Source organism: Trichomonas vaginalis, chromosome I (assembly GCF_026262505.1).
Source record: "Trichomonas vaginalis G3 chromosome I, whole genome shotgun sequence".
Taxonomy (NCBI): domain Eukaryota; phylum Parabasalia; order Trichomonadida; family Trichomonadidae; genus Trichomonas; species Trichomonas vaginalis.
Genome location: NC_067203.1, coordinates 5,198,038 through 5,225,386, shown reverse-complemented (window position 1 = coordinate 5,225,386; position 27,349 = coordinate 5,198,038). Strand labels below are relative to the sequence as shown.

At 33.3% G+C, this 27,349-nt stretch overlaps 7 protein-coding genes and 7 pseudogenes across 14 annotated transcripts, besides 4 other annotated features; 7 read left to right on the top strand and 7 right to left on the bottom strand.

Annotated features, from left to right (window-relative positions):
* Positions 1-21,411: part of a mobile genetic element that runs on past the window's edge.
* On the top strand, positions 1,667-2,031 carry TVAGG3_0932950 (uncharacterized protein; the record flags this gene model as incomplete). The annotated part of the gene is made up of 1 exon (XM_051252669.1): positions 1,667-2,031. A coding segment is annotated over one exon (365 nt), but the record flags the coding sequence as incomplete, so codon positions are not given.
* Positions 2,620-3,273, top strand: TVAGG3_0932940 (protein of unknown function, DUF4106 family; the record flags this gene model as incomplete). Its single annotated transcript, XM_051252668.1, has 1 exon — positions 2,620-3,273. One exon carries the CDS (start codon positions 2,620-2,622, stop codon positions 3,271-3,273), a length of 654 nt encoding a protein of 217 aa, XP_051078242.1.
* On the top strand, positions 5,017-6,059 carry TVAGG3_0932930 (annotated as a pseudogene). Its single transcript has one exon. A coding segment is annotated over exon 1 (1,043 nt).
* TVAGG3_0932920 lies at positions 6,913-7,330 on the top strand (annotated as a pseudogene). The gene has a single exon. A coding segment is annotated over exon 1 (418 nt).
* Positions 7,347-7,798, bottom strand: TVAGG3_0932910 (annotated as a pseudogene). The gene has a single exon. A coding segment is annotated over exon 1 (452 nt).
* Positions 8,728-9,343, bottom strand: TVAGG3_0932900 (annotated as a pseudogene). The gene has a single exon. A coding segment is annotated over exon 1 (616 nt).
* On the bottom strand, positions 11,298-11,929 carry TVAGG3_0932890 (annotated as a pseudogene). Its single transcript has one exon. A coding segment is annotated over exon 1 (632 nt).
* On the bottom strand, positions 12,771-13,077 carry TVAGG3_0932880 (annotated as a pseudogene). The gene has a single exon. A coding segment is annotated over exon 1 (307 nt).
* Positions 14,125-14,709, bottom strand: TVAGG3_0932870 (His-Me finger endonucleases family; the record flags this gene model as incomplete). The annotated part of the gene is made up of 1 exon (XM_051252667.1): positions 14,125-14,709. The coding sequence occupies one exon, from the start codon at positions 14,707-14,709 to the stop codon at positions 14,125-14,127; it is 585 nt and encodes a 194-aa protein (XP_051078241.1).
* Positions 14,879-15,463, bottom strand: TVAGG3_0932860 (phage tail repeat-like family; the record flags this gene model as incomplete). Its single annotated transcript, XM_051252666.1, has 1 exon — positions 14,879-15,463. The coding sequence occupies one exon, from the start codon at positions 15,461-15,463 to the stop codon at positions 14,879-14,881; it is 585 nt and encodes a 194-aa protein (XP_051078240.1).
* Positions 16,472-17,035, top strand: TVAGG3_0932850 (uncharacterized protein; the record flags this gene model as incomplete). The annotated part of the gene is made up of 1 exon (XM_051252665.1): positions 16,472-17,035. The coding sequence occupies one exon, from the start codon at positions 16,472-16,474 to the stop codon at positions 17,033-17,035; it is 564 nt and encodes a 187-aa protein (XP_051078239.1).
* On the top strand, positions 18,724-19,353 carry TVAGG3_0932840 (uncharacterized protein; the record flags this gene model as incomplete). Its single annotated transcript, XM_051252664.1, has 1 exon — positions 18,724-19,353. A coding segment is annotated over one exon (630 nt), but the record flags the coding sequence as incomplete, so codon positions are not given.
* On the bottom strand, positions 19,836-20,111 carry TVAGG3_0932830 (uncharacterized protein; the record flags this gene model as incomplete). Its single annotated transcript, XM_051252663.1, has 1 exon — positions 19,836-20,111. The coding sequence occupies one exon, from the start codon at positions 20,109-20,111 to the stop codon at positions 19,836-19,838; it is 276 nt and encodes a 91-aa protein (XP_051078237.1).
* A 1,524-nt stretch (positions 21,412-22,935) lies between the features above and the next one.
* Positions 22,936-22,969: a mobile genetic element.
* Positions 22,970-23,120: 151 nt separating this feature from the next.
* Positions 23,121-23,153: a mobile genetic element.
* A 2,336-nt stretch (positions 23,154-25,489) lies between these two features.
* TVAGG3_0932790 lies at positions 25,490-26,497 on the top strand (annotated as a pseudogene). Its single transcript has one exon. A coding segment is annotated over exon 1 (1,008 nt).
* Positions 25,490-26,577: a mobile genetic element.
* Positions 26,578-27,349: the final 772 nt, after the last annotated feature.

Sequence of the window (27,349 nt, the reverse complement as noted above, 5' to 3'; positions counted from 1 at the left end):
TATGGCTCAGCACCAAAACGGATATAATCTCAAACCTGGAAAATACAAGCTCGCTAAGGATATATTTAATAGCATATCATCCAAATGACATGATGAATTACTCCGAGATATTTATGTCAGAGCTAAATGACAATTCAACTTTCGTCATGAAACGCGTAAAAATAAGACGGAACGAAAGAACAAAAGCTTATGAATGCGGATGACGTAAAGGAAATTGTTAAAAACGGTCTCGGAATATATGAAATGCCAGCAGATGAGTACAAGAAACTCCACAGAAGAAATAGTTCAGATACAACCAGACATGGAAGAAATAGTTCAGCAAAACAACAGCTAGGAAGAGCCTGAAGAAACGAACAAGTCACTCCTTGGAAACTAACTTCACAGAACTAGATGAAGATTTGGAAACAGCCGAAAAATCTTGACCCTCAACAAGAGTATGCGGAGAATATGGAATATTTCAAGAGTCTAAAAAAATTCGGCTGACATGTAGAAGAATATCGAAAAATGTTTCCGACATACAAAAGACTCCAACACCAGATGAAAATATTCAGCATAAATGGAAGTACTGAAAGAAAATGTACACAAATACAAAACCCTTTTTACTTACGAGCATTTAACGTTCAATCTTTTGGGATGAACGCGTGAAAAAAAGTTAAATTTCAAGAAAACATATAGAAAAACATTGTTTTAAAGTTCATTCAGAACCTAACCAAGATGAAACAAACCTACTTTTGTTTCTGCAGACTATGAACTACAATGAGATGGGTCATAAAGCTAATCCGGATAGTGGTTCATAAACTTACAACCTCAATTCCAAGAAGTTGTAGACGCAATGGAATTGAATGTGAACGAATATAGCTGGTATTTTAAGCGCGGCTTTAATGCCATTGAAAGATATGAAACATGCAGATATTTTGGACCAGTATGAAATGAACATGCTGAGGAAATATAACACCTGACGTTCTAGAACATTTATCTCAAAGAACTACACAGAACCATAAAGATGTATATTTGGTGAGTTTAGAGAGTTAGGAGAGAGAAGGAAGAGAACCTATTGTACATTGACCTTGCAAACGAAAGTTTACAAAATGTCATAAAAACTTACTTTGCAGGCGATGAATCGAGAATGAATATTTAAGAAAACTCAAATGGACAGTACCAAATGAAATTTAGTATTGAAAAACATGTTCCTTGACAAAATAAAAACCAACTACAGAAATAAACGCAAGACTGAAAGATTGGTAAAAGCTTTCCCATTCACAAAAAATATAGTTAACATGGAAAGAAAACCAGAATGGCTACAAAAACATATTTGGAAAACGAGCATATTCCATATGGACAGGCACTGTTTGAAGAGCTTGAAAACCGGAAAACTCAGGAAAGAGTCATGCAAACAATACGCGAAGACTCAAATACAGACTATGACAAACTCTTTTCTAGATTATAGGTTACCTTGAGATGGCGACCAGAGCCAAAAGGCAAAAAGGACATGGGAAATTTGCAACATACTAGATGAACATAATGCAAAGATGCAACAACTTCAAGCAGAGGGCAATGAAGGAAAAAGAAGAGTTAAAAACTCAGTCAGGAAGAAAGTAAAGCTTGGTCCACGTGGGTTCTATTATGACATATAAATCCAACTATTCTATATTTTTACTCATATGAAATGTACGCCGCTCAGAATATAACGCCAACAGTTTTGGATGCTATGAATGGAAATGTTTCCGAATGGTATAACGAATGCGACAATGCCATTAGAAGGTCAGAAATAGTTCCTGGAACTTACGAATATACAACTGCTGTTTCTTATGGAAACGTAGGTGAGTTTGGAGAAGGTTCTTCAACAACAGTAGATATTGCTTGCGACAGGTTTCATATAATTTCTATTGACAACTCTTTCTTATACGTGGAACAAGACATTGAAATAAAACCTTCTGCCAAGTTGTCTGACAAGAAAGGTTGCAATGGAATTTTCTATGTCGGATACCAATATGCTCCAGAAGTTTTCATGGGATATAAGATATATTCTAACTCTGACTTAGTTCAAACAGTAACATGGGCAAACTATGAATGGTTCGCTTTGAGAAACTCAGTACAACCACAAGCTAGAGAACAAACAGACCAGTATGCAACTATTGAGAAAATAAGAAGACTTGACCCTAACGTTCCAGGAGTTTATGTTAACCTTTCTGGACAAACTGCAGCAGCAGTAACCAAAGTAAAACTGAAACTTAGAGTTCCTTTGTCATCTTTCCTCATCTTCAGGTTTTTAAGATACTTGCCAAACTGGGCAGGAAAAATTTCTATTGAACTTACTCCAAGCAAAAATAACTTAGTCATTGCACCAACACAAGACCCATTCACTATTACAGACGTAGAGGGAACAAATAAAACGTCATTCGCCGACTTTTGCAAAGACAAAGTTGACTTAGACTTTGGTTTCTCAAACCTCAACACTGAAGTAAACTATTATTTCAATGCTGCTGGAGATGCTTGGGACCCAGTTAAGTTCACATGCGAAAAATTTGAATGCAAAGAATAGAAAGCAGACTTGCAGTCTATATGTTGGACCCAGATATTTCAAATGCTTTAGCTGCCAAATATATTGCAGTTCCACTTATGTTCCCTATACACCAAATATCTGTCAAAGACTTTGCAGGTGAAGTTGGAAACCAAAGTGCTGACCCAGGTGCAAGAACAGATATTGCCTTAACAACTGCAATGAAACATGCAGATACTATGTTTGTACTGTTCAGACGAACTATAAATGACTATTCTTGCTTCTACAACCCTGGTATTAAATACCATATAAACATAGATGGCAAATATTATCCAAGAGAAGAATATTCTACAGTTGAGGATATGAGGTCATACAACTTGACATTAGATGCTATGAACTTTAACAACAACTTCACAACAACCATTAACCCTGAAATGCAAAGTTCTATTATGCCATATGTGAAAGTATGGACTCATACAGGAGGTCAAAAAACTCAATATACAAATGGAGACCGTTCAAACTTTTGGCTTGGCATTCCATTTGCTGACTCAGAAGACTTTATGGGTGGTATTTCAACTGTTGGTACTGTACAAATACAATATACTGGTGACAGAGACGGTCCAGATGAACTGAAAGCAAAGAAGTTTACAAAACCAATAGCACTTTTCACGGAAGATGCTCTTTTGAAGATTCGTTCGATGAAACCTGCTGGGGCTCCTCAGATTGGCATAACGACAGCTTCCATCGAGCAGATTTTGGCAGCAGGTCAGTAAGTTGTTCTTGAACTGACTTCTCTCCGTCAAATATTGACAGTACGCCAGTTTTGACATAATATTGTAAGATAAACTTACCTTTAGAAATATCTGTAAGTTTTGAAGTTATATTTTTGTCTGCTTCAAGAACTTTCACCATTTCAGTTATACCAACTTTCTTTGCTTTATGAAAATATTTTGGTTCAGCAAAGACTGCTATTCTATAACATTTACCATTGTTTGTATAAAGAACTATTCTGTCAATGTATTTGTATTGTTTTGTGTGTGTAAACTTTGTTCTGCTTCAATTCGAAGAGATACTCGAATACGTCCATCTTTTTATTCTAAGTAAAATGTCATTTCCGAAAAATAGAAGCGTGAGTGTTTCAAAAGGTTTAATGGCGGTGGCAGATGTGAAGTTAAATTCACCAACTCAAACAAACAGTCAAAGTGTTGTTGTCAATGTCAAAGACAGAGATGTTGAAGTGGGAAACCATACGAAGACGAAGATGTATAACAATTGTTCCTGTAAAAGAACAACCAACATATCCTGAAGTTAGCAGAGACTTAAGTTCTGTTGCAGATATTCGAAACGACTACCAACAACTGAAAGACAAACTTCAAACTCAGGAGAAGATTTGTCAAGCTTTAAGTATAATGTTAAACTTGGTCGAACACAACCCTGTAAAAGTGAACTCATATGTCATTGCACCTCATGAAGTTTTGAAAGAACTATTGAAACTTTTGACAGAGGCAGACGATATAAACATCAAAGAAATAGAACCCGACATTGCTTGCTGTGGTGTTTCATATAATGTCATTGACAAGATATACGTTATGAAAGGAGGTGAAACGTTGAACTTAAAATATAGTTTCCCAGACGTCATAAAAATATTTGACGACCACAACATTTCATTAAAATTTATTTGCTAAGTAAATGGCAGAAGACATAATGGTTATATACTATTACGACTAAAAACCCTGGGTCATATAATTCTATAACAACAAACTTACAAAGTCCTCAAGGACGGTATTGTAAAACTAACCTTAAACACAATGACGACTAAAGCCTGTTTTGCTCTTTTGACACCAGAAGACTTTATTGTTGTGAATGGTAAAAAATACTCCTTTGAAGATACTTACTCAGATATACCACCAACAGGTTTTGTTGACTTATTTAATACTTTAAGTACGGGTGTAACATGTGCTGCAACTAGAGCAGGTTTCATTATGTTTGGATGTCCGACTGAGTTTACTATAAACGATATGAGCTATAATACAAAACTTATTTCTGGTTTTTACTACCAACAGTTTCCTATAACAGGAAAAGGTGTCATACAAGGAATGTCTATTCCATTGACATTAAGCACACCAATCTTATATATTGTTTCAAACTTAGGTTCAAAGTGTTATTCGAATGTCGACAGAAACTATTATGACCAAAAGATACTTATGCGTATAAACAATACTTTCTCTGCTGGTTTGCCTATTGTTCATTCGAATGCAGAATTTTCAACCTTAGTGAACTCAAACACTTTGGCAAGTATAACGTTGACATTAGTTGACGCAAACTTTGTTCCTGTAAAACTTTTATGTCCTATGTATTTGTCAATGACGGCAGAAAGTTTCGAATTGGAAGATGCAACTGGTGAAAGTATTGTATTACAAGAACAACTTCAACAACAAATAGCTCAAGAACAACAAAGTCAAGAACAACAAATAGCTCAAGAATAAAAAAATATTTTTTTTTATTTTTATAAAAAAATGTACAGAATAGACGTTTCAGATTTTTATGACTTCCAAGCGTTCAGAAATATGTGTCCATTTAGAGACTATAACAAAGCAGTCGAGAATTTGAAACGTTTAGTCATTTATGTCGACTCTGCCCCAGAATGTTATGTCATGAAAGAATGGGATGTTGTCTTTAACAAACCAAGAGCAACAATAGTGTCTGAACAAGAATGTAGACAGAAACTTAAGAAAATAAAAGTTGTACAAGTTGGAATGAAGATGTTAGATGCTTGGGATATCTTATTGTCAAAGTTAGAAGATTTTTCAGTTCGAGGTATAAAGTTCTATACACCTTCTCCAAACTTCTATTCTATCTTCACTGGATATAAATATGAACAAGTAGAATGGAAAGAAAATATTATAGAAGCTTGGTTAGACCATGTCAAAGAAATTATATGCAATGGAAACGAAAGAGTCTATGAGTATATCTTATGTTGGTTTGCAAACATCTTACAACATCCAAGTGCTAAAAATGAAACTGCTCTCATTATAATTGGAAAACAAGGAACTGGTAAGAACACATTCTTTACAGATATCTTATGCAAACTATTAGAGGGCTATTCGAATCCGAATATGACAAACTTAGAAAACATCTGTGGCAAGTTTAACTCCTCAATAGAGAATATGAAACTTATAGTTTGCAATGAACTTCAAAGTATAGATACAACAAAAGTTTTGAACTCAGATGCTTTGAAGAGTCTTATAACAGATAAAGTTGGAGTTGTTGAAAGAAAATATAAAGACCAAAGAGTTTGTGAAAATGTTGCAAACTTCATTATGGTTTCAAACAATGCTGTTCCGATGAAGTTAGAAAGTTCTGACAGAAGATATGTAGTTGTCAGAACGTCAGATTCTCATATGCAAGATACAGAATATTTTGACGACTTAGCAAACTTTGACATCTGACTTTTACAACCACTTGTTCTCATATTTCATGACATTAGATATTTCTAAGTTCAATCCAAGACAAATTCCATATACCGAAGAGAGACAAACATTGTTAGAAGCAAACAAGAGTGTATATGAACTGTTCATAGATGAAACTGACTTTGAGTGTTTAGATGAAAGGTCATTGTACGATTCGTATAAACAATATTGTCAAGAATATGGTTATATGGCAGCTTCTAAACGAACATTCTTGGCAAATGTCAAAAGTCTTTTAGATGTTCAGAACGGCGTATATACAAAGAAAAATTTTTCTGAGTAAATTTTATAAAAAATATATATTTTTATTTTATTTGAAATGTACGCTGAGTTTGTTGGAGAAGACCGTTGGGAAACTTGTTTGTTAGATGAGAAATATGAAATTCACTGTTGTGAGTCATTTGAAGTCAGAAACAAAGAGACAAAAAGAGTTTTAAGCGGATGGGAGCAAAATAACGGATATGCTAGGATGAGTATGAGTGGAAAAAACTATTTTAAACATGTTGTCATTGCAACTCATTTTATACCGAACCCTAACAATTTACCTTTTGTAGACCATATAAACCATATAAGAAACGACAATAGACTTGAAAACTTGCGTTGGGTCACTCGTTCTGAAAACAATAAGAACAAAAGCAAATTTCGAGATATTGTATTCGAATTTGTCGACGAACTAGAAGATGAAGCAATTGAAATTACAGACTATGGTAAGCATACGTTTGAGTTTTACTACTATAGCGAAGAACAAGACTCTTTCTACCTTTATACCGGCGTAAACTATAAATTACAAGTATATTTTACTAAGGATGGCTGTGCTCATGTAAACGCTAGAGATACAGATGGAAAATGCGTTAGACTATTTCTTAACAAATTCAAGAAGCTATATGGCATACCATTTTAAAACGTTTTTTTTTAAAAAAAATCTTTTTTTATCCGATAGAAAAGATGGCAAAATTCATCTCAGTAAATAAGTACATGACAGAAGTCAAAGATAAGTTAGCTCCATTCGCATATTTGAATGTTTACTTCTACAATTTTTGAAAAGTCTACATTTGACAAAATTTGGAACATTGCACCAGTTAAGTTTGCTGTTGTTAGAAAAAGTGGTGCAACTTTTGAAGACTTATACATAGAAGGTATGTTGACAGTCAAAGAAAATTTTGACAGAAAGTTCTCAAAACGAAGAAGGTAAAGCATACAAACTTGTTATACCTATGAACCAAAGAAAGCAGACGACTATGAATATTATGAGTCTAAGATAGTTGAAGTTCAAGGTAAGTTGGGTAAAAAGATTTTAGAGTCTAAGCCAGTGTTTGCTCCTAAAGAGGAAGAGAACATTGACATTGACCCAGAAATGTTCTAAAAATAAAATTTTATTTTTACATGTCAAATTTCTTTTTCTCTGGTTCAGGTTCTTTCTTCTCTTCTTCTACTTTCTTTTCTTTCTTTTCTCTCTTCTTCTTCTTCTTTCTGGTGGAGTTATGTCAAATTTGGCGCAACCATATTTATGTAAAAGTTCTTTGTCCTTTAATAGCTCATCTATTCTGTTTTCTATTTCATCTTCAAGAACAGCGCATGTGTCTTCTTTGCATTCTAAGAACTTTTGTTGGACTTCATCTTTCAATCGGCGTCATCTCTGTCAACAAGTCTGTCATTGACAAATTTTTAAGACTGCTCTGCTTAATGTTTTATGGTTCTTGTCATATTCCCAGAAACAGAACTTTAGAACAAATTCCCCTTTCTTGTTTACACTATGTAAGATTTTATGGTCGACAGATGTTTTAGAGTCGAAAAGTTTGTCTCGAATATAGATAGCGAAATCACTAGACATTTTCTAAAAGATAAAAATTTTAATTTTTCTAAAAATATGTTAGAAAAAAAGTTTGCTGACATTGACAAGAAATTTGAGAATGTTTTGAAGAAGAACAAGAGGAAGTTAGAAAATGCTCAGATAAAGCCTATACATGAAAAGTTCTTATTTGCTCAGAATGGTATAACAGGTCTAATCGCACCAACCTGGGTCGGGTAAGACTTTCACTTATCTTAAAATGGCTGCACAACAACAAGAACTAGATGAGAAGAACCCATTCTATGAGTTAGTTGTTATTTGTAGTACTTCTGGTCAATTTGACCAAACCGTCAATTCGTTCAAAGATATTATAAAGAAGTCTAAGTTAGTATGTATAAAGGATACTGAGTTGTTAGATTGGATAAAGAAGTACCAAAGAAGAGTTTTGAAGTACAATGCTATAAATGAGTATATAAATTCTAAGTTTAAAGACCCAAATGAGGAAATGCAGAGAATATTAGAGAAGAAACACTTCAGAAACAAACAGAAAGAGATAGAATACATTTCGAAGAAATTGCAATCTTACGATTGGAAAACGTTACCCTCATAGATGTCTTCTTATCTTAGATGACTTTGCTTCTCATCCTTTGTTAAAGAACAGAGAACAAGATATGTGTCGAATTCTTAAGAAGCTCAGACACTTTAACATCTCAGTCGTAATATGTGTACAGACAGCAAAGAGTTTAAGTAAGGATGTTAAAAGAATACTTACTGATATCATACTTTTCCCTGGATTGTCCGAAGACGATTTCATGGAACTTATGAAAGAGTCCATGGCAGGTAAGTTTGACAGACATGAACTATGGGAGAAGTACAAAGTCATACAAGACCTCATACTTCTTTCAGAATTCATATCTACGCAAACAAAGTTCAAATTGTAAAAAGTCAAGCTTGAAAAATAAATGGTTCATTTACTCTGCTTGTTTGAAGTTGTCAAAATACTCTGTTTTTTTCCTTTAACAATGGCAAATCTTCTTTGAATGTAAGAATTGTACAACCTTTAATATCATAGTGTGTTGAGGTAACGTATCTTGACTATTTGTTTCACATCTTCATTCGGTGTCATTGAAATCGGTAAGTTTTCGCGATAGAACCAATTTCTGTCAGATTTTGTAAATCTTAGCAAGGTCGTAAAAGCTTTTGTTGTTTCTTCTGACTAAATGCAACATAACCATATCTTTATCTTCTTCATTTTCCATCTCTTCAGTATAAATCATATACTTATAGTTCTTTTCCTTTCCTTTTGGTACCGAACGTGGTATTCTTTTCTGAATGCTTTTGTCTTTGCTTCAAGCTTGTTTTCCATCTCTTCACGTTCTTGTCTATGAATTTCGTCAAGAAGTCTGTAAATATACCAAGCATAACGAGGCGAAGCCCACATTGCAACAGCATTTACAAGAAGTCTATGTACATACCAACCTCTCAAACCATTTGGCAAATTTTTACGATTTTCATGAGTTTTAGGCGACCCCGAAAAAAGTCTGGCTCGCTGTTCTTCACTGTTTTCATGAGTTTTAGGCGACCCCGGTTTTTTACCTACTCGCTGTTCTTCACTGTTTTCAGAAAAAAGTCTGTCTAGAGAAATTTCACTCAAAAGTTCTTGTGTGCTTTGGTTTTTGAACCAGTCGTCTGCGTGTTTAGTATCTGGAGCAAAACATGCTGTCAAAATACTTTGCATTTGGTACATATCGTCTTTGACCGAACGAATGAGACGGAGTTGTTTGTTAAACTGAACCCACTCATATTCTTCATTTATAGCTTCATGAACGATAGCAGTTGTTGTGTTCTCTGTTGTTGACATATCTGTCTTTACATACAAAATAAAAAAATAAATAAAAATAAAATTAGCGTTATTTTTTCTATCTTTCACAAAAGACCAAAAATAAACGCTTTACATGTATTTTTCAGCAACTTCGTCAAATAATTTTATAGCTTTATCTATCTCATCTACTTCAAACGTTTCTTTACCTTTCGTGGGAGCACCATACATTTTCTCAAACTTTTCAAGTAGTTCTGTTTCTGCAGCTCTCATATCATTAACAACACAACCTTGACTCTATTGACTGTACTGTCATATCTTAGAGTTATATTATATGTTCTTCCTATCTTATATCTTTTTGTATTGAAGTCCTTCGGTTTCTGAACGATGTAAAGTAAGCCTTCACTGCAACGTTCCGTATCGAATGAACCATATGTTATGAAGTTATATCCAACAACTGGGTCTAACCATAACAAAACTATTGGTATAAGACTTTTGTCTATAAGATATGCTCTTTTTCCATAGAATCTTACCGATATCATAAGCTCAGGATTTCTTGTCAAAATTTTCTGAGTAGAAGCATTTATAACCCAGTGGTTTGTTTGCTTTCCAGATGGAGATAAAATGTCTGACAAAGAATATTTGTATTTCCTTTGAGTATCTTACGTTTAAATCACCTATTCTAACCACTTTGGTGTCATTGTCTATCTTTCTAACTTGTTTCAACTCAATGTTTGTCATTTTGTTCTTACATAACAAAATAAAAAAAATATTTTATAAAAACTAACTTTATTTTTCTATCTTAAATGAAATTTTCATGATTTCTTCGTAAATGTTTTGTCAAGACTTCTTCGTAATGAGCGTAAATGACCCAAAAATAATGTTTATGTTAGAATGTTAGATCTAACATGTTTTCTAACCTCTTTTCTAACCTCATGAATTTTCATGATTTCTTCGTAAATGTTTTGTCAAGACTTCTTCGTAATGAGCGTAAATGACCCAAAAATAATGTTTATGTTAGAATGTTAGATCTAACATGTTTTCTAACATGTTTTCTAACCTCATGAATTTTCATGATTTCTTCGTAAATGTTTTGTCAAGACTTCTTCGTAATGAGCGTAAATGACCCAAAAATAATGTTTATTTAGAATGTTAGATCTAACATGTTTTCTAACATGTTTTCTAACCTCATGAATTTTCATGATTTCTTCGTAAATGTTTTGTCAAGACTTCTTCGTAATGAGCGTAAATGACCCAAAAATAATGTTTATGTTAGAATGTTAGATCTAACATGTTTTCTAACATGTTTTCTAACATGGTCTAAAACATACAAAATTCATGAAATTTCATACGGAATTCAATAAAAATAATGTTTATGTTAGAATGTTAGATCTAACATGTTTTCTAACATAACTATTTACAAGCGTTTTACATGGTATATGTTGCGATGGTTCATGACTCTAAACAATTTCGTAGCTTCTATTTCTTCTGTCAGTATGTCAAAAGTTTTAACGATACCGAAAGTTTTTTATACTTCTTCTTGACGTCAGATAGAAGGAAATCGTCAGCAGTTGGATAGTTTTTGTTCAGAATTCTAACATGTTCATTTTATCTTCTGCTGGTTTTTCTGCTTCTTTCTTTAAATCTGCATAGTCGTTTCGCATACGTTCTATCTCTTTGACGGAGTAGTTATATTTCCTCATTGCGCTTTACATTTTGAACATTGCGGGTTCATTTTTGCGTTATATTCTGAAACCTTACCTGCTAAAACAACCAAGGCGTCAATGGTTTTCTTCATCTCGAACATAGCGGGTTTTATTTGTTCGTTCCATACCTTACCCCTACTATCTTTATCTCTTATTTCCCAAACACATTTTGCAACTAATGAAACAAAGTTGTCGTAGGTCTTAAATTCTTCGGATTTGTAAAGGTCAGAGATGTTCTTATATACCATGTCGCAATCTTTGTCCATAACCTTATGGTTGCAATGAAAACCAAGGAATTCATAATTTACCTTTCGTATGAACTTCTTTATTTCTACTGAGTCAGTTGCTTTGACTTCTATTTCGTCAAATTCGGAATGGTTAGTTTTTGTTGTTGGATTTCAGGCAATTTGGGTAAATGGTCAATAATGTCCTGCATTTCATAAAGATACTGTTCATTGTTTCATCTTTCGCACTACAGTCTAAATTACTTGTTAAAAGTTCTTGCTTTATCTTCTGGATTTTTGTTTCGAAAGTATATGAAGAAGGAATGAAGTTTTTCATCTCTACTAACATAGATGTTGGATTCATGACTAACGAGTTTGGTGCTGTAGTTGTTTGAACTGTTGTTGTGCCGATTGTTGAAATCATATCTTTTATACAAAATAAAAAAAATAAAAAAAAAATAAAACTAATTTTATTTTTTATTTCGGGAAAATTCATGAAAATTCAAGAGTTTTAGACCATGTTAGAAAACGTGTTAGAAAACATGTTAGATCTAACATTCTAACATAAATTATATTTTTGGGTCATTTACACTCATTACGATGAAGTTTCGACAAAACATTTACGATGAAGTTTCGACAAAACATTTACGATGAAATTCATGAAAATTCATGAAAATTCAAGAGTTTTAGACCATGTTAGAAAACGTGTTAGAAAACATGTTAGATCTAACATTCTAACATAAACATTATTTTTGGGTCATTTACACTCATTACGATGAAGTTTCGACAAAACATTTACGATGAAATTCATGAAAATTCATGAAAATTCATGAAAATTCAAGAGTTTTAGACCATGTTAGAAAACGTGTTAGAAAACATGTTAGATCTAACATTCTAACATAAACATTATTTTTACTGAATTTAGCAACAAAAATGAACGAGGTCAGGATGTATGTTGCTGAATTCATTCATAACACCCTTTGTAAGCTCATAAAATGTTTGTTTTGAGGTCGAGCCACTTTTGGCTCCACCGTATTCTTTCAACCAAAACTCAAGAATTTCCTGCATGAATTTTATATAAAAACCAACCGTCTGTATTCCGACGGTTGCTATATTCTTGACAAAACATTTACGTTTAGTTTACGATGAAGAAGTCTTGACAAAACATATACGAAGAAGTCTTGACAAAACATATACGAAGAAGTCTTGACAAAACATTTACGATGAAATCATGACCTTCTACCCTAAATTATATTTTTTGGTCCGGGAACAACTTTCTCTCAATTGGAGCTGTGGCATACTCTTTGCGTAAGCGGTTCAGACCTTCTTCGAACTCTTGGTCTCTCTTCGATTTGGATTGAGATTGGTAGTAATTTGGACTGGAATTGGAATTGCTGGAACAACCAAGGGTTGGAGCTGTAGCATACTCTTTGCGTAAGCGGTTCAGACCTTCTTCGAACTCTTGGTCTCTCTTCGATTTGGATTGAGATTGGAATTGTTGGAACAACCAAGGGTTGGAGCTTTCGGTTCTTCTGGATTGAGATTGGACTCGGTTGGTGGGACGTCGGACATTCGTCTGTGGCTTAACCGTCGGACCACAACGATAAAAATCTCTGCTACTAGCAGTACTTCTACTGACAGTAGCAGTACTTTTTCTGACAGTAGCAGTACTTTTACTGACAGTAGCAGTACTTTTTCTGACAGTAGCAGTACTTTTTCTGACAGTAGCAGTACTTTTACTGACAGTAGCAGTACTTTTTCTGACAGTAGCAGTACTTTATCGTCGAAAACCCTCTCAAATTTTCCTTTTTTCTGCTCCTAGCAGTACTTTTACTGACAGTAGCAGTACTTTTACTGACAGTAGCAGTACTTTTACTGACAGTAGCAGTACTTTTTCTGACAGTAGCAGTACTTTTTCTGACAGTAGCAGTACTTTTACTGACAGTAGCAATGGACAACATCGAGCCATTAGATGAGGCAGTTTACCTAATTGAAATTAACGAGCTTGTTAAAGACTTCCTCAGGCAGAATGTAAAAGGCAAGCTTGTTAACTGTTGGATAACGGGAAGGGCTGCCTTGAATCTCGAGACTTCGACTGGAATTCCAATTCAAATACCAGACGGGACAGCCTACGATGGCATAAAGGACGCCAAAAGAGAAGCTCTTCTCAAGTTCTTTGCCAAGCGTCCTTGGATACAACTTCCAAACAGAGAGAGTCCAATTCCACGAATTATACAAATTCTCAGAGCACTGTTCCACTTCTCAGGTCAACCATTCTACATAACTACAGAAGGCGACATCCAACCAGTTCAGTAAACATCTCATTTTAACTCACTTTTTTATGTTTTTTGTGAAAGTGTCAAAAATAAATTGTTTTCATGAGTTTTCTACGATGTTAGAAAACGTGTTATTTTCTAATATCTTCACATTCAATACTTTTTCAGCACTTTTCCGTAGTTGTATATGAAAGACAATTCGAGATGAAATTTCTTCATCTGAAATAGTCCTACCGGCATTTGTAAAGATATAGTCTAACGGTTTTGTATCTGCTACTTTTGTTCTTTGTTTTTCAACCTGAAGCATTTTATATATGTAAAAATATACTGTTTTAAAAACGTTTTAAAATGGTATGCCATATAGCTTCTTGAATTTGTTAAGAAGTATTTGAACGTTTTTTCCATCTGTATCTCTAGTGTTTACATAAGCATAGCCTGCCTTAGTAAAACATACTTGTAATTTCCTATAGTTTACGCCGGTATAAAAGTAGAAAGAGTCTTGTTCTTCGCTATAGTAGTAAAACTCAAACGTATGCTTGCCATAGTCTGTAATTTCAATTGCTTCATCTTCTAGTTCGTCGACAAATTCGAATACAATATCTCCAAATTTGCCTCTGTTCTTATTGTTTTCAGAACAAGTGACCCAACGTAAGTTTTCAAGTCTATTGTCGCTTCTTATACGGTTTATATGGTCTACAAAAGGTAAATTGTTAGGGTTCGGTATAAAATGAGTTGCAATGACAACATGTTTAAAATAGTTTTTTCCACTCATCTTCATAAGAGCATATCCGTCATTTCCCTCCCATCCGCTTAAAACTCTTTTTGTCTTTTTGTTTCTGACTTCAAATGACTCACAACAGTGAATTTCATATTTCTCATCTAACAAACAAGTTTCCCAACGGTCTGTTCCAACAAACTCAGCGTACATTTCAAATAAAATAAAAAAATATTTTTTTTAAAATATGTTGTTTAAATGGTATGCCATTTCATATTTCATCGTCTAACAAACAAGTTTCCCAACGGTCTTTTCCAACAAACTCAGCGTACAGTTCAAATAAAAATAAAAAAATATACTGTTTTAAAAATATTTTTTTCTTTTACTTTACATAACCTCCTGCTACCAGAAGTCTTTGACGCCAACCCATACCAGCTAGTGAAGGTTGACTTGGTTTAGTTTGGAAACTAAACTTTGGTTTTGGTTTATCTTCAGTTTTTGGTTTTTCTTCTTCTATCGGTTTTTCGTCACTTTTCGGTTCCTCTGACTTTACCTCACTTGCAGGTATGGTTGTGTCGTCAACATCTTCGTAAATATCATATGCCATTTGTTTTTGTTTTCCTTTCAACTTTTTGTGTTTGTTGTAAAGTTTAGAATATTTCGACTCTAAGTCAATGAGATGTTCTATAATGAACTGTTGGTCAGTGAAGTAAACTTTTCCATCTGTTGTCTCGAAAGCTCCTTCAGACTTCAATATTTTATTTGTGAGAGTCTGTTTCTTTTTTGAGATACTAGCCGTTCCATTTCTATGAAAAGTGACTTTATAGTTAGGGTTTGTATTTCCAGACCTGGCACTTTCTATTATTGAATTTTTCTCTTCATCTGTAAGTTCTTTGACAGGTTTTGACAATGGTTCTGAACTTTTTGTTTGTGGTGTCAAATCTACCGTTTCAACTTCTTCGGTCATTTCATCTCAGTAAAAATTTTAGTTTGGTTTGTTTTCAACTGGTTGTTGTTGTTTTTTAAGTCGGTCTAAAACTTCCTGAGGTATAGGAAGAAACTTGACAAACACGTTGTGTAACTGCTGGAAGTCGACAAATCCATCTTGAACCCATTTGTCTCAATGCTGTATTGTTCATTTCATCTCAGTAAAAAACTTTACATTCCCCAAGTTTGAGGCGGTTGAGGTTGGTTATTGTTTACCCATTGTTGTGCATGGTTATATCCTCTGTTAAAGAATCTTTCACCTTGGTCCATATAGTGTCCTGCTTGGTTATAGTAGTCATTTGCTTTGTTATAATAGTTTCCTGCTTGTCTTCCTACATTGTCCATCCATCCTTGAACTTTTCCTCTTGTTTTCAGGATTTGGAATAAGATTTGCTGCATCTCGTGCTACATCCCAACCTTTCTGTACAGTTTGTATAATTAGGTTGTGCTTTCTCTTTAAGTATATACCTAATGTACTCAAAATCTTCCTTCCAATTCCAAATGCACCTCTGGCTATTGTTTCCCACTGCGGGGCAAAAATCTGGATGCAACTCCTGCTAATGCGCCAAATAAACCATTTCTTATGGTTTAAAAATGGACGAATCCAAACAAGGACCCCTATGTTTCTAAAGCGACAAAGAAAGCACTCATGATAAAAATCTTTAGTTCAACACCAAATGCTTGGTTTATGGATATCTTGGAAAACATTCCGAGGTATAGAGAAGATGGACCACCATACTGGCTAATATTTGTCGGTCAAAACACAAGATACTGTGAAGCCATACCATTACAGTCCAAAAATATTTTAGATATCTTAGCAGCTTTGACAATATTCGTTGACAAATACCATCCAACAAAACTGACATCTGACTGTGAAAGTTCTTTCAAATCAGATGATGTAAAAACTATCTGCGTTCAAAAAATGTAAACCAATATTTCATTGTCGACCAAAACATTTGCTCTTGGTGTCATTGACGGTTGTATAAAAATGTTAAGAGACTTAAACCAACCACAAGGTGGTGAAGCAAATGAAATGTCATATGACGACAAATATAGACACTTCTCCATGGCAAAGATGAGACAAGTTTTAAATATTTACAATAGCCGTAAACAAAAAGGTTTGGGAAACCACTCCCCCGAAGAAATGAAAAACAACCCTGACTTAGAGAAAGACTATATATTTAATAATTTAGTCAAAAGAGACAAACAAGAAAGAATGCCGGGCTTCAAACTTCAGAAAGGTGACAAAGTAAAAATAGAAATACCTAAACGCGACCCATATGAAAATACTATTGACTATGACAACAATGGGAACCCGACAGGTACTCACATTCGTGTTCGTAAAAATAGAAGAAAGTATACAAGAGAATATTATGAAGTTTTAGGCAAACATGGCAAAATGTACACACTGCAAGCAGAAGATAAAACTACTATTGTCAGACCTCGTTTCAAACTTGTCAAAGTTCAAGGTGGTATACTTTCAAAGACAGTTCCTAACAAATATAAGACAACTCCTGACGAATATGCTAAAGAAGTTGAAAATGACGACTAAGCAATTCTATACCATGCGTAAACTGTCATGTAAGGTGGCATGTATTCTTTACTTTGTCCGTTGTTTGCGTATATCCTGAAACGAAATGTGTATGGTTTCCTTCTCCCTGAGTGTCACTCCAGTAACAATTTATAGCAAACTTAACGTCGTCTTTAACATCATATCCTTTACCTTTTGTCATTCCTGACCAATCCCAATATCTATGCTTATGCCAACCTGCTTGAGATGTACTTAAATCTATGTAATGACTGTGTGCAGGTAAATTTTCACCTGAAATCGTTTTACTTCCACCTGTTTCCTTTGAAGAGTTTGCACAATACAAAAACCTGTCGACTATTTGTTCCCATGCACCAACACCAAACATTACTTGAGGACCTCTTGCTTCCATAGATGTATAAATAGAACCTACTGGGTTCATTAAATCAAACATATGAGACATTATAGGATTGTCTCTTTTGAACTTAAAAATATAGTGCAACTATTTCAGGTTTCTTCTGGTTTGTGTCAGAATATTTTTTATAATATAATCTTATGTTTTCAGGGTAGGTAAAATCTTGACTATAATATTTATTTCTGTCATCTTCATAATAGTATACTATTCTCGTTTTTTCTATTGCATTATATCTTTTATATCTATAATAATCTAAATATAATGTTAGCTTTTGTTCATCTACATGTGGTGTTCTGACGTCATCTCCATAGTCATAATAATATGGTGCTGGAGCTGGGTTAGGTAATGTCATATCTGCCATTTCATAAACTCTTAAATATTTCTTTTGTTCGTCTCCATATAAGTTTAAGTAACAGTTGTTGTCTAATGGAACTTTAACTTGTGTACCATCATTCTTTATATAGCCTACATACATTTCATTGTTATTTTTCGGAATGAGTTTATACCGTATACCATTTTTTAAGGAGTGTACAAACTCCCATCTAAAATATTTGTTTTCTTCATTGACAGAAAAGTCACCAACAATAGTTTCAATATTTTTCGTTGTTCCTATCAAACTTTGGTATATTTCATTGACATATGTTTTATCTGCTTTATTTTCAAGGCTAACGTTTAAGTCTGTTATTTCAGAAGATGTATGTGTATGTCCAACGGCACTTTTCCTGTTTAAGGTTTCTTGTAAGTTTGTAATATTTGCAATGGTATGTGTATGTCCAACGGCACTTTTACTGTTTAAGGTTTCTTGTAAGTCTGTTATTTCAGATATAGAATGTGTATGAGTCTTTTTAGAATATTCGTTTTCAGCTCTTGTCACTTCACTTGACATTTTATTGTCAACATATGTTTTGTCTGCTAGTTCAGGATGAGTATGTTCTTTTGTTGCATAAGCATTGTTAGCTCTTTCTTCTTCTTTTGCTATTGCATCGTCTACATATTCTTTGTCAGCTTTGTTGTCAACATCTGTTTTCAAAAGAAGTTCATTTATAGGTTTCTCGTTTAAAGTTCCTTTTGTTGGATTTATACAGACAGTATGGTTCTTATTGTCTTGAAACAGAAACTCATCTGTCATTGGGTTTAATGTCAGTTTTAAGTTTCCTTCTTTCAATGACTCAGATATCTTAGAATAGTTTGAAAAGTTTGTTGTGTTCTTATTTAGAGCTTGCATAATGAGTTGTCGGTTGTGTTGTATTTCTCTCATAGAAGCAATATCTTTCGACATTTTTATTCTAGATAAAATATGCTTCCAATAGAAAAAGAAAATTCAAGAGTTGCTACAACTAAACCATTAGATGAACTTTTTACTAATGTCGGTCAAAAGTTTGAGACAGAGACCGTAAAGCATGAAGGCTATCGTTTTGACTACCCATTAAGATGGCTAAGAGACCCATCTGTCACAAAAGCTATTGGCTTTCGTAGAATGAAGTTTGTGTCTGTAGAAGATAAAAGTTTTCCATTTATTGTAAGGTTTCATATAGATTATATATCTGAAGGGAAACGAAAAATGTGGGAAGAAATTGAGCTAATACAAGTTGACCTTTCATCTTCTCTACAGACTGCGTTAAAAAATATAGAAGATAAAATAAATTCATGTTATGCAAAATATGCTGATGAATATGCAAATACCGAGAGCACACTTTATGTGAGAATTGTATATGACAAACAAAATTCACAAGTGTCATTTCAAATCTACGAAAACAATCCAAATAAAGACGAACAAATATATACAGAATTCACTGCAATGTCATGGTATTATTTGCAAAGAATGTTAAATCAGAAAGTCAAACTTCCTTTAGCAAATATTTACAGTCGATATGCAAGAGATGAACCATATTTATTTAAAGATGTTTTCGACCCAGCTGCTATTATTGTTCATGCTTCATTTTCTGGCGCCCAAAACTCTTTCTTATGCTTGGCAAATGACTTTTACGAAAACCTACAAAGTTATACGAACCACCAAGTGGAAGTATTTCAGACTTTCAAGTATGGTTTACTACAGATGGAAGAAAAAGAATAATTCCATTATACCATGCGTTTTACTTAGAACTTAGTTTCATATACAACTACTATCGAACGGTAAAAATATAATTTTTAATACGGTTGAGGTGTTGGATTTGGTTGCCAACTAGACTGTGGTGCAGGTTCAGGCTGTTGTATAACAGGAGCTTGTTCTTCTGGTTCAGGGTCTTTAGGTATAATACCAACAAACTGACCTACTCTTTTACCAATATTTTTGACACCGTTCCAAATTCCTCTTCCTACGGTTTTTATTCCATTCCATATACCTCTTCCAACATTTCGAAAGAAGTTTCCTATCTTACTGAAGAAACCCATTTTACTATATGTAAAAATCTAATGTCCGCCTAGTCTCTTACGTTTCCTGTTGAGTTCCATAGCATTCTTTAACTGGAGCTCATACATTCTGTTTCTCCTCTGGTAGAAAACATATTCTGGGTCAACTCCTGTGTTCGCGTCATCTGCATAAAGTTGTTTATATCCCACTTCAGGGTTTGTATAAAACTCTTTCCATCTCATATTTGCATACCATGGTGGCAAACCTAACGCAGCGTCATTTGACATGGCAGTTTGCATTTGTACATCTGTTGGCACTTGACCATAGTTTGCCATTGCAGTTTGTATTCTAACTTCATTTGGAATATTCTCTGGGTTTGGTTGTCCAGGTTGCTGTGCATTCGCTAAGTTCTGTGCGTCCATTTAATATTAGATAAAAATATCTCTTACGAGTACATATACTGAACATTTGCAGGCATTGGTTCATCTTCATATTCTCTGTACTTTTCTGCCACGTCAAATAAATAAATGACACAATGGAAAAAACCTAAAACAAGTAGTCCTATTTCAAACCACATTTACTTACTAATAAAATTTCTTTGTTATGACACTTTCTCCGGTTTATAGGACCTCTCTCATATTCTATCTTGTCATATCTAAACTCATAGTCATGTATGTCCTCTAACCATCTCATAACGGTTTCCAAACCACTTTTATCGATGTAAAGTAAAAGCATGGATGGTTATGTATAACGTCTAAAGTTTCTAAAGAGTCTCTCAAAGTCCAGTCTACTTGGTATTGAAAATCCCATGTGTTATAGAACGGCGGGTCCACTATAAAGAAAACATTTTCCTTGTCTTTATATTTTTCATACAAATCTGTCCAATGACATCTCACAAACTCTATACCTCAATATATTTTTCTATGTCCTCTTTGAAAACATTTGTATAGTTAAGATATAAAACTTTTGACATAAGTGTTTCAATGTCATGAACTCTTATAGAACCACTATATAATAGTCTAGCAGATATACTATCCCAGTCTATATATTCTGCTTTTTTCAAAACCTCTCTCACAATATTTTTGTTATCTAATGGTATACGTTCCATCTTACCTATAGGTATCTTTTCTTTTAACTCTTTCAATATATTGTTTGTGTCTGGAATATGTTTGAGACGGTCCATATAGTTGTCGAAGTCATTGCATATAATCTTTGAGTCTGGGAATACGGTATGGCACAAATGGGATATATAGAAACTTCCACCGAACAAATCTACAAATGTTAGACCATTCGGTAGTTTCTTAAGTTCTCTCAATATAATATCTTTACATCTACTCTTATTTCCAAAGAACGGTAACGGTGGTTTTGTAAAATTCATTTATATATAATAATAAAAATGTTTTTCCCTGAAAAGTGACAGAAAAGTGACAAAACATGAAAACATATATAATTTGTGAAAAGCGACACATTATATAATGTTTTCGACCCAGAAGAAGGCTTCTTCCCAGAAGCAATGGAGGAAGAAGAAGAGTCCTCCGAATAAAAACTTCATTTATACTAAACATCAACATCAGGGCTAGAAGGCACGAAGTGCCTGGAAGCCCCACTACCTTTTTTTTTTTTTTTTTTTTTTTTAATTCTCATTATACTTTCAATTTTTGAATTACTTATTTAAGAAATGAATAATACTCAAATGCATTTATATTTCAAATATACTGGTTGGAGCTTGGACATTAAATAATTCAATGATCGAACTATGGAAAAAAATGCTAAGAAATTGACAGCAATTATTCTGGAAATTTTTTTTAATATAAAATAATTAAAAATCATAAGATGAGCATGCTTAGCTTACGAGATTATTTATGGACATATCAAAACACAAACAGTAATATCCTTGATTGCCATTTAATAGTCAGACAATTATTCTTACAATTTTTGAATAATCCGAAATTATTCAACTTTAATTCATATGAAATTATGATTGACATTAGTATTGACACAATCATAATCAATCCAGAAAATCCAACAGGAAAATGCGAAAGGTTAAGTTTTTGTGACCTTCTCAGACACATTCCAAATGTGGATTTGGAATTTATTGATCACTGCCGAAAATATGAAAACGCACCTAATGAATTTTCAAAAAAAGAACTCATTGAAAAATATAAAAAAATTCTGATCCCAGATGGATTTGAAGCTGTTGGTTATGGCCATCACTCTGTATTAATACATTCTTCCGAGTTCTATAATGAACAATTATTTAAATACACAAAACAAGATATTTCATTCGAAATTGAGAGCAAAAAAATTTTAGGTTATCAACTAATATCTCCAAATTTAAGTATTCGAAATAGTTTCTGTACTAACATTCCATACTATAAAAATGGAACATTAACCAAATATTTAAAGCAAAACCAGGAATTAAGTAATAGGGAATTATTAAGCAAATTTATTGAAGTTTGTCAAAATGTCCAAGCTATACACCGACATGGGATTTTACTTGAATATATTAATCCAAATTTCTTTCTTCTTGATGATTATTTTTTCCCACATTATATATTTTTTGAAGTTGCATCTTTTCATGGCGTTGTATCACCTGACTTTCAAATGTCATATTACATTGCTCCTGAAGTGAAACACGAAAAATACAAATACGTGAGATGTGATCAGCAAAGTGATATATTTTCACTTGGATGTGTTCTTAATTACATGTTTAACCACTGTTATCACCGCTGATTCCTCATAGTATTTGGCAATTGATATTGTCAATGACTCATCGTGAACCATCCTGTCGTCCCAAAATCGAAGATGTTATTATTGAGTGCAAAAATCTTCAGCTTCATTTTTTAAAAAACGAAGAATGTCAAGAAGAAATACATTTCATTACTCCATATTGTGAAGAAAAGATTAAACCTTATATGAATAGAAGATTTGAATTTGTTAGACGCCAAAACCAGAAAATAAATCTGAACAGCTTAACCCAAGCAAATCAATAGGGTTACCAAAGAAGGTGTATTATCTCAAGATAGGAGATTGAGAATAAATCTGATTTAATTTACAGATATAGACTATTTACAAACCCCATACTTTTTTATGGAGCTTATTCTCTAATATCCATCAAATAAAATTGATTTTAGATGCCCTGTGAATTTTTTGACTTTTTTAAGGGTGCAATTACCACGTTCTGAAATCTCTCAATTTTTTGACACTTATGCTTTATATCCAAATTTTCTATAATAAAAAGTTAATATTTTTGATAGGGAAAGAGTTATTATAATTCACTACCTAGCACCTCATGAGGCTGTTATACTTTTTTGTTATTGAAATACAGCAATGATGAATTATGAGAGCATGTCAGAAAGTGGTAAGTTCACCCTTAAAAAATGGCATCCATGAATAGCCATGCTAGAAAAGAATATGTAATTTATAAATATAGTATACATTCTTAAGGTTAAATATCTTTTAAGATATATGAATTAAATTTGTTTTTATTCATCTCAAGAACAGTTTAAGAACAATAAATATAGATATCATGTTTATCTTAAAACTTAAAAGCAGAATTGACGTACTATATTTGCAATAACAGCTAATAAAAATCCAGTCATAACAAGAATACTAGTTATACGTGGAATATAATACCACATAACACCAGAAATAGTGCTGAAAAACCATACAAAAAATTGAAACACAACAATTGTAAGAGTATCAAGATCTTCTGCTGATTTTAGAAATGGTATTTGAAAGATTCCAAAACCATATGAAGCAGAAAGAGGGAGTAATGCGAGTTCTGTGGCATCTGTATTCATATAAATGATGGCAATAATGCAAGCTGAAAGCTCTAACATAATCATAAAAACTTTAAGTACAATGTAACCACAATCCTCAATGCAGTCGCATCCTTTCATGATACTGTAAATAATATGGAAAACTGCACTGATAACACATTGAACCAATGCCATGAAAAATCCATATCCATGGTGGTTATATACCCATTGTGAATTAAGACAAAATCCGCCAAAAAATGATCCAAGAATAGCTAATCCAGCTTGGAAGTGTGTAAAGTGTTTATACTGATTTTCAATTTCACAACCATCTGTCCAATTTGATGTGAATACAATTATGAGTATATATAAAACTGGTAATACATAAACGTAATATAAATAGTCTCTCTGTGAAAAAGATGAAAGGAACATACCTAAAGGTATCATTAACAAATAAAAACTCATTGCATGAAAGTAATTATCATCCCATGATGCAACATTTGCTAACATAATAGGTATTAAAGCAGAATAAGCACCAATTGTTATAGATTGAAAATACTTGAAAACTATCATCACTGTTGTTCCTTTGATATTCATTAATCCTGTGAACAAAATATATGCAAAGTTTACCAAAGCAAATGAAATTCTTGTGTCCTTAATTATATCACATCCAACTCCAATACATGTTATTACTAATCCGAATGCAGCAAATAAAGGAGGATATGAACTGTAAACACCCCATATACCAAATGGATCAGAATCAGTGCTTTCATAATAGCCTGGAGCAATAATTGTTCGGACGAGAATTCCGCCTAATCCTAAGCAAATATCCCAGAATACTTCATTATCTATAGTACAAGAGCTATCGCCTATGAATTTTACCAGGAGAATGTATAATACAACAAGTGTTACAAAAATAATTATAGCAGTTATTATCCAACCAACAAGTGACCATGTATGAGGAGTGACGTACAGATAGAGGAAAGAAAAGCATCCGTTTGCCAACCAAAAACAACCCCATGTGAAAACCAATGATGCTCGATTATATTTGTCTGTAAAATAACGAAACCATGGAACAAATACGCCAAGTCCTAATCCAGAACTTATTACATACTTCCCGGCTTTATGTTCAAAATAATATAATGCAAATCCAATAAAAAGAACTATAATCGAAACATAATTATAAAAAAGTGGTTCATGATTCTTATTAGTAATGCAATAAATGACTATAACACTAAAAACAGCACATAAGAAAAACGGAAGATCGTAAAAGAATGTTTCTGCTCGTGTTTCTGTACTACGATAATTATAAATAAAAATTCCTAAAGAACCAACTGAAGCGTATATAGCATTAAAAATATGAACTAAGAAATCAAGGCTTTCATCGCCGATAAACATTTCTGCTTCAACATCAATATACATTTTGAAATTGGCTTTACACGTCCAAATCAGTAATAATTGCAACGAAGATGTTATGAGTGCAAGTATTGGCCAGCTATCTAAGCAAGTGTTTCCTAATGATAAACCTAATGCAAAGATCAATAAATATATGCCATTACAATATCTATCCATTTCCGAGATCGTTATTGTATTAACAAAAGCTAAAAAAACAATAGCAAATCCTTGAAAACCTCTGAATACTAATACAACAGTCACATTTTTGCTATATCCTACTACACCTGTTGAAATAATAAAAAGAATGTTAAATATTGTCAATAACAACTCTCTATTTTTAATGAATAATATTGATTCATTGAGCGAACCTATCATGGTTAAAATTGCAATTATTGAGGATAGGAAAGCAGAGAAGAAAGGAATTGAATGATAAGCAACTACATTAGAAAAATCGTCGAATTTGCAATGCCCAATAATTGAAGATCCAATAGATATAGCTGATAATGAATAAATGACAAATTTGTAAATGTCATTATCAGAAGGATTTTGAACAATATATTTAAAGAAAACATCCTCGCTCTTGCAAAAAAATGCAAAGACTGTAAAAAATCTACGAGACATTGGTAAAATGCTTAGGTATGGATGCTCCTAGCTATTCCACTGTAACGTATCATGTTAGGATGTATCACTTCATGAACAAAAAGGCGCCCATCATAAAAATTGACAAAAAATCGCCGGATCAAAGAAAAATCAAAGCAATTCTTCAAGCGCTAGATGAAGACCCAAGAGCATCACTCAGAAGGATAGAGGAGATGACAAAGATACCACGTACAACAGTCAGTTATTATCTGCACAATTATTTGAACTACAAACTAGCGTATACACGTTGGGTTCCGCACAACCTTAATTCAGTTCAAAAAAAATCTAGAGTCCAATCTTCGAAAGAGCTCCTCTCTATATTGGGTGCGTATCAATCCAAGAAGTTTCGCTTTTTAGTAACAGGGGACGAGTCTTGGTTTCAATATGCAACAGAAGCCAAAATCATGTGGATCCCGAAGGATGAAAATCCGCAAACATTCCCGAAGAAAAAAATTGACACACCAATGATGATGTTGTCGGTTTTTTGGGGCGTGAATGGCATCATCGCAATTGATATTCTTCAAAAACCTAATACGATGAATGCTCAGTATCTAATTGACAATGTTCTTACTCAAATTATCAATTCTGATGAGTTTGAGAAATCCAAACAACAAAAACAAAAGTTTGCAATTCATTTTGATAATTCAAGAGTTCACAAAAGTCATAAGGTAATGAATTACTTGGTGGAAAACAATGTCAAAGTTGTTCCAAACCCAATTTATTCACCTGATATTGCACCCTCTGACTTTTATTTATTCGGCACGCTAAAAAAGAGAGCTGAAGGACGCGAATTCACGAGTCCAGATGATCTTGAAAATTTTGTAAGAGAGCAATTTGAGCAATTTTCTCATGATGATTTAAAGCGTGTCTTTCAAGCCTGGATCGATCGCTGCGAACGCGTGATTGAATCCAATGGTGATTATATTTAAATAAACTTTATATATATGTATCTTGTTTATTTCTATTCGCAGTATTCAGGTTTGTGCTAAACACACCTTTGGACACCCTATATATACGATGAGAGGAGCGAAAGGTGATAATATTAATATTAGTATATAACCGCCCAAAACACTAATTCCAACAATAAACCAAACAAATGGAGTTGTCTTTAAGTAAATCAATGATGATAAACCATTATAAAGCCAAAATAATACACATGATAACGGAAATGTTGAAATAGGATGAGAATTGTAAATGATATAATGATCCCAACAAAAGAAGAATAATCCTGCACCATTAGCAGCTGCAATTACATAAAAACCTTCTGTTTCCAATTTTCCAATAACCAATCCTCCGCCAATGAAATACAAAACGAAAGAAAATATGTAATAAAAATGAACTAAAATATCATATCTTGCTGTCAATTTTCTTATGATGATTAAGAAAACAATCATAGGTAGTATAAATGTTATTGTTAGTTTGAAAACAGAGAAATTGTCTGAATTGTATCTGTTGATTCCTATCCAAAATGTTAAAGATCCTGTGAAAGCATGAATAAGATATCTTCCGATTGTATCAAATGTTAGAAATGGCGATTCAACATAGCAACAATTATAATCTCGAAATTCAATTCGCTTATAATGTTTCTTTTCTGAAATCCAGATTAATAAACTTTGCATGAAAGGAACAATACAAATAAGTTTAATCCAATGTGCTCCAATACTTCGAAAAACAAAAAGACCAATACAAAAGAAAAGAAAGAAAGCAACAAAATATGTCTTATAAAGCTTCTTCGTGCAAACTTGCTTAAGTGTGATTGGATAAATAAATGACATTAAACC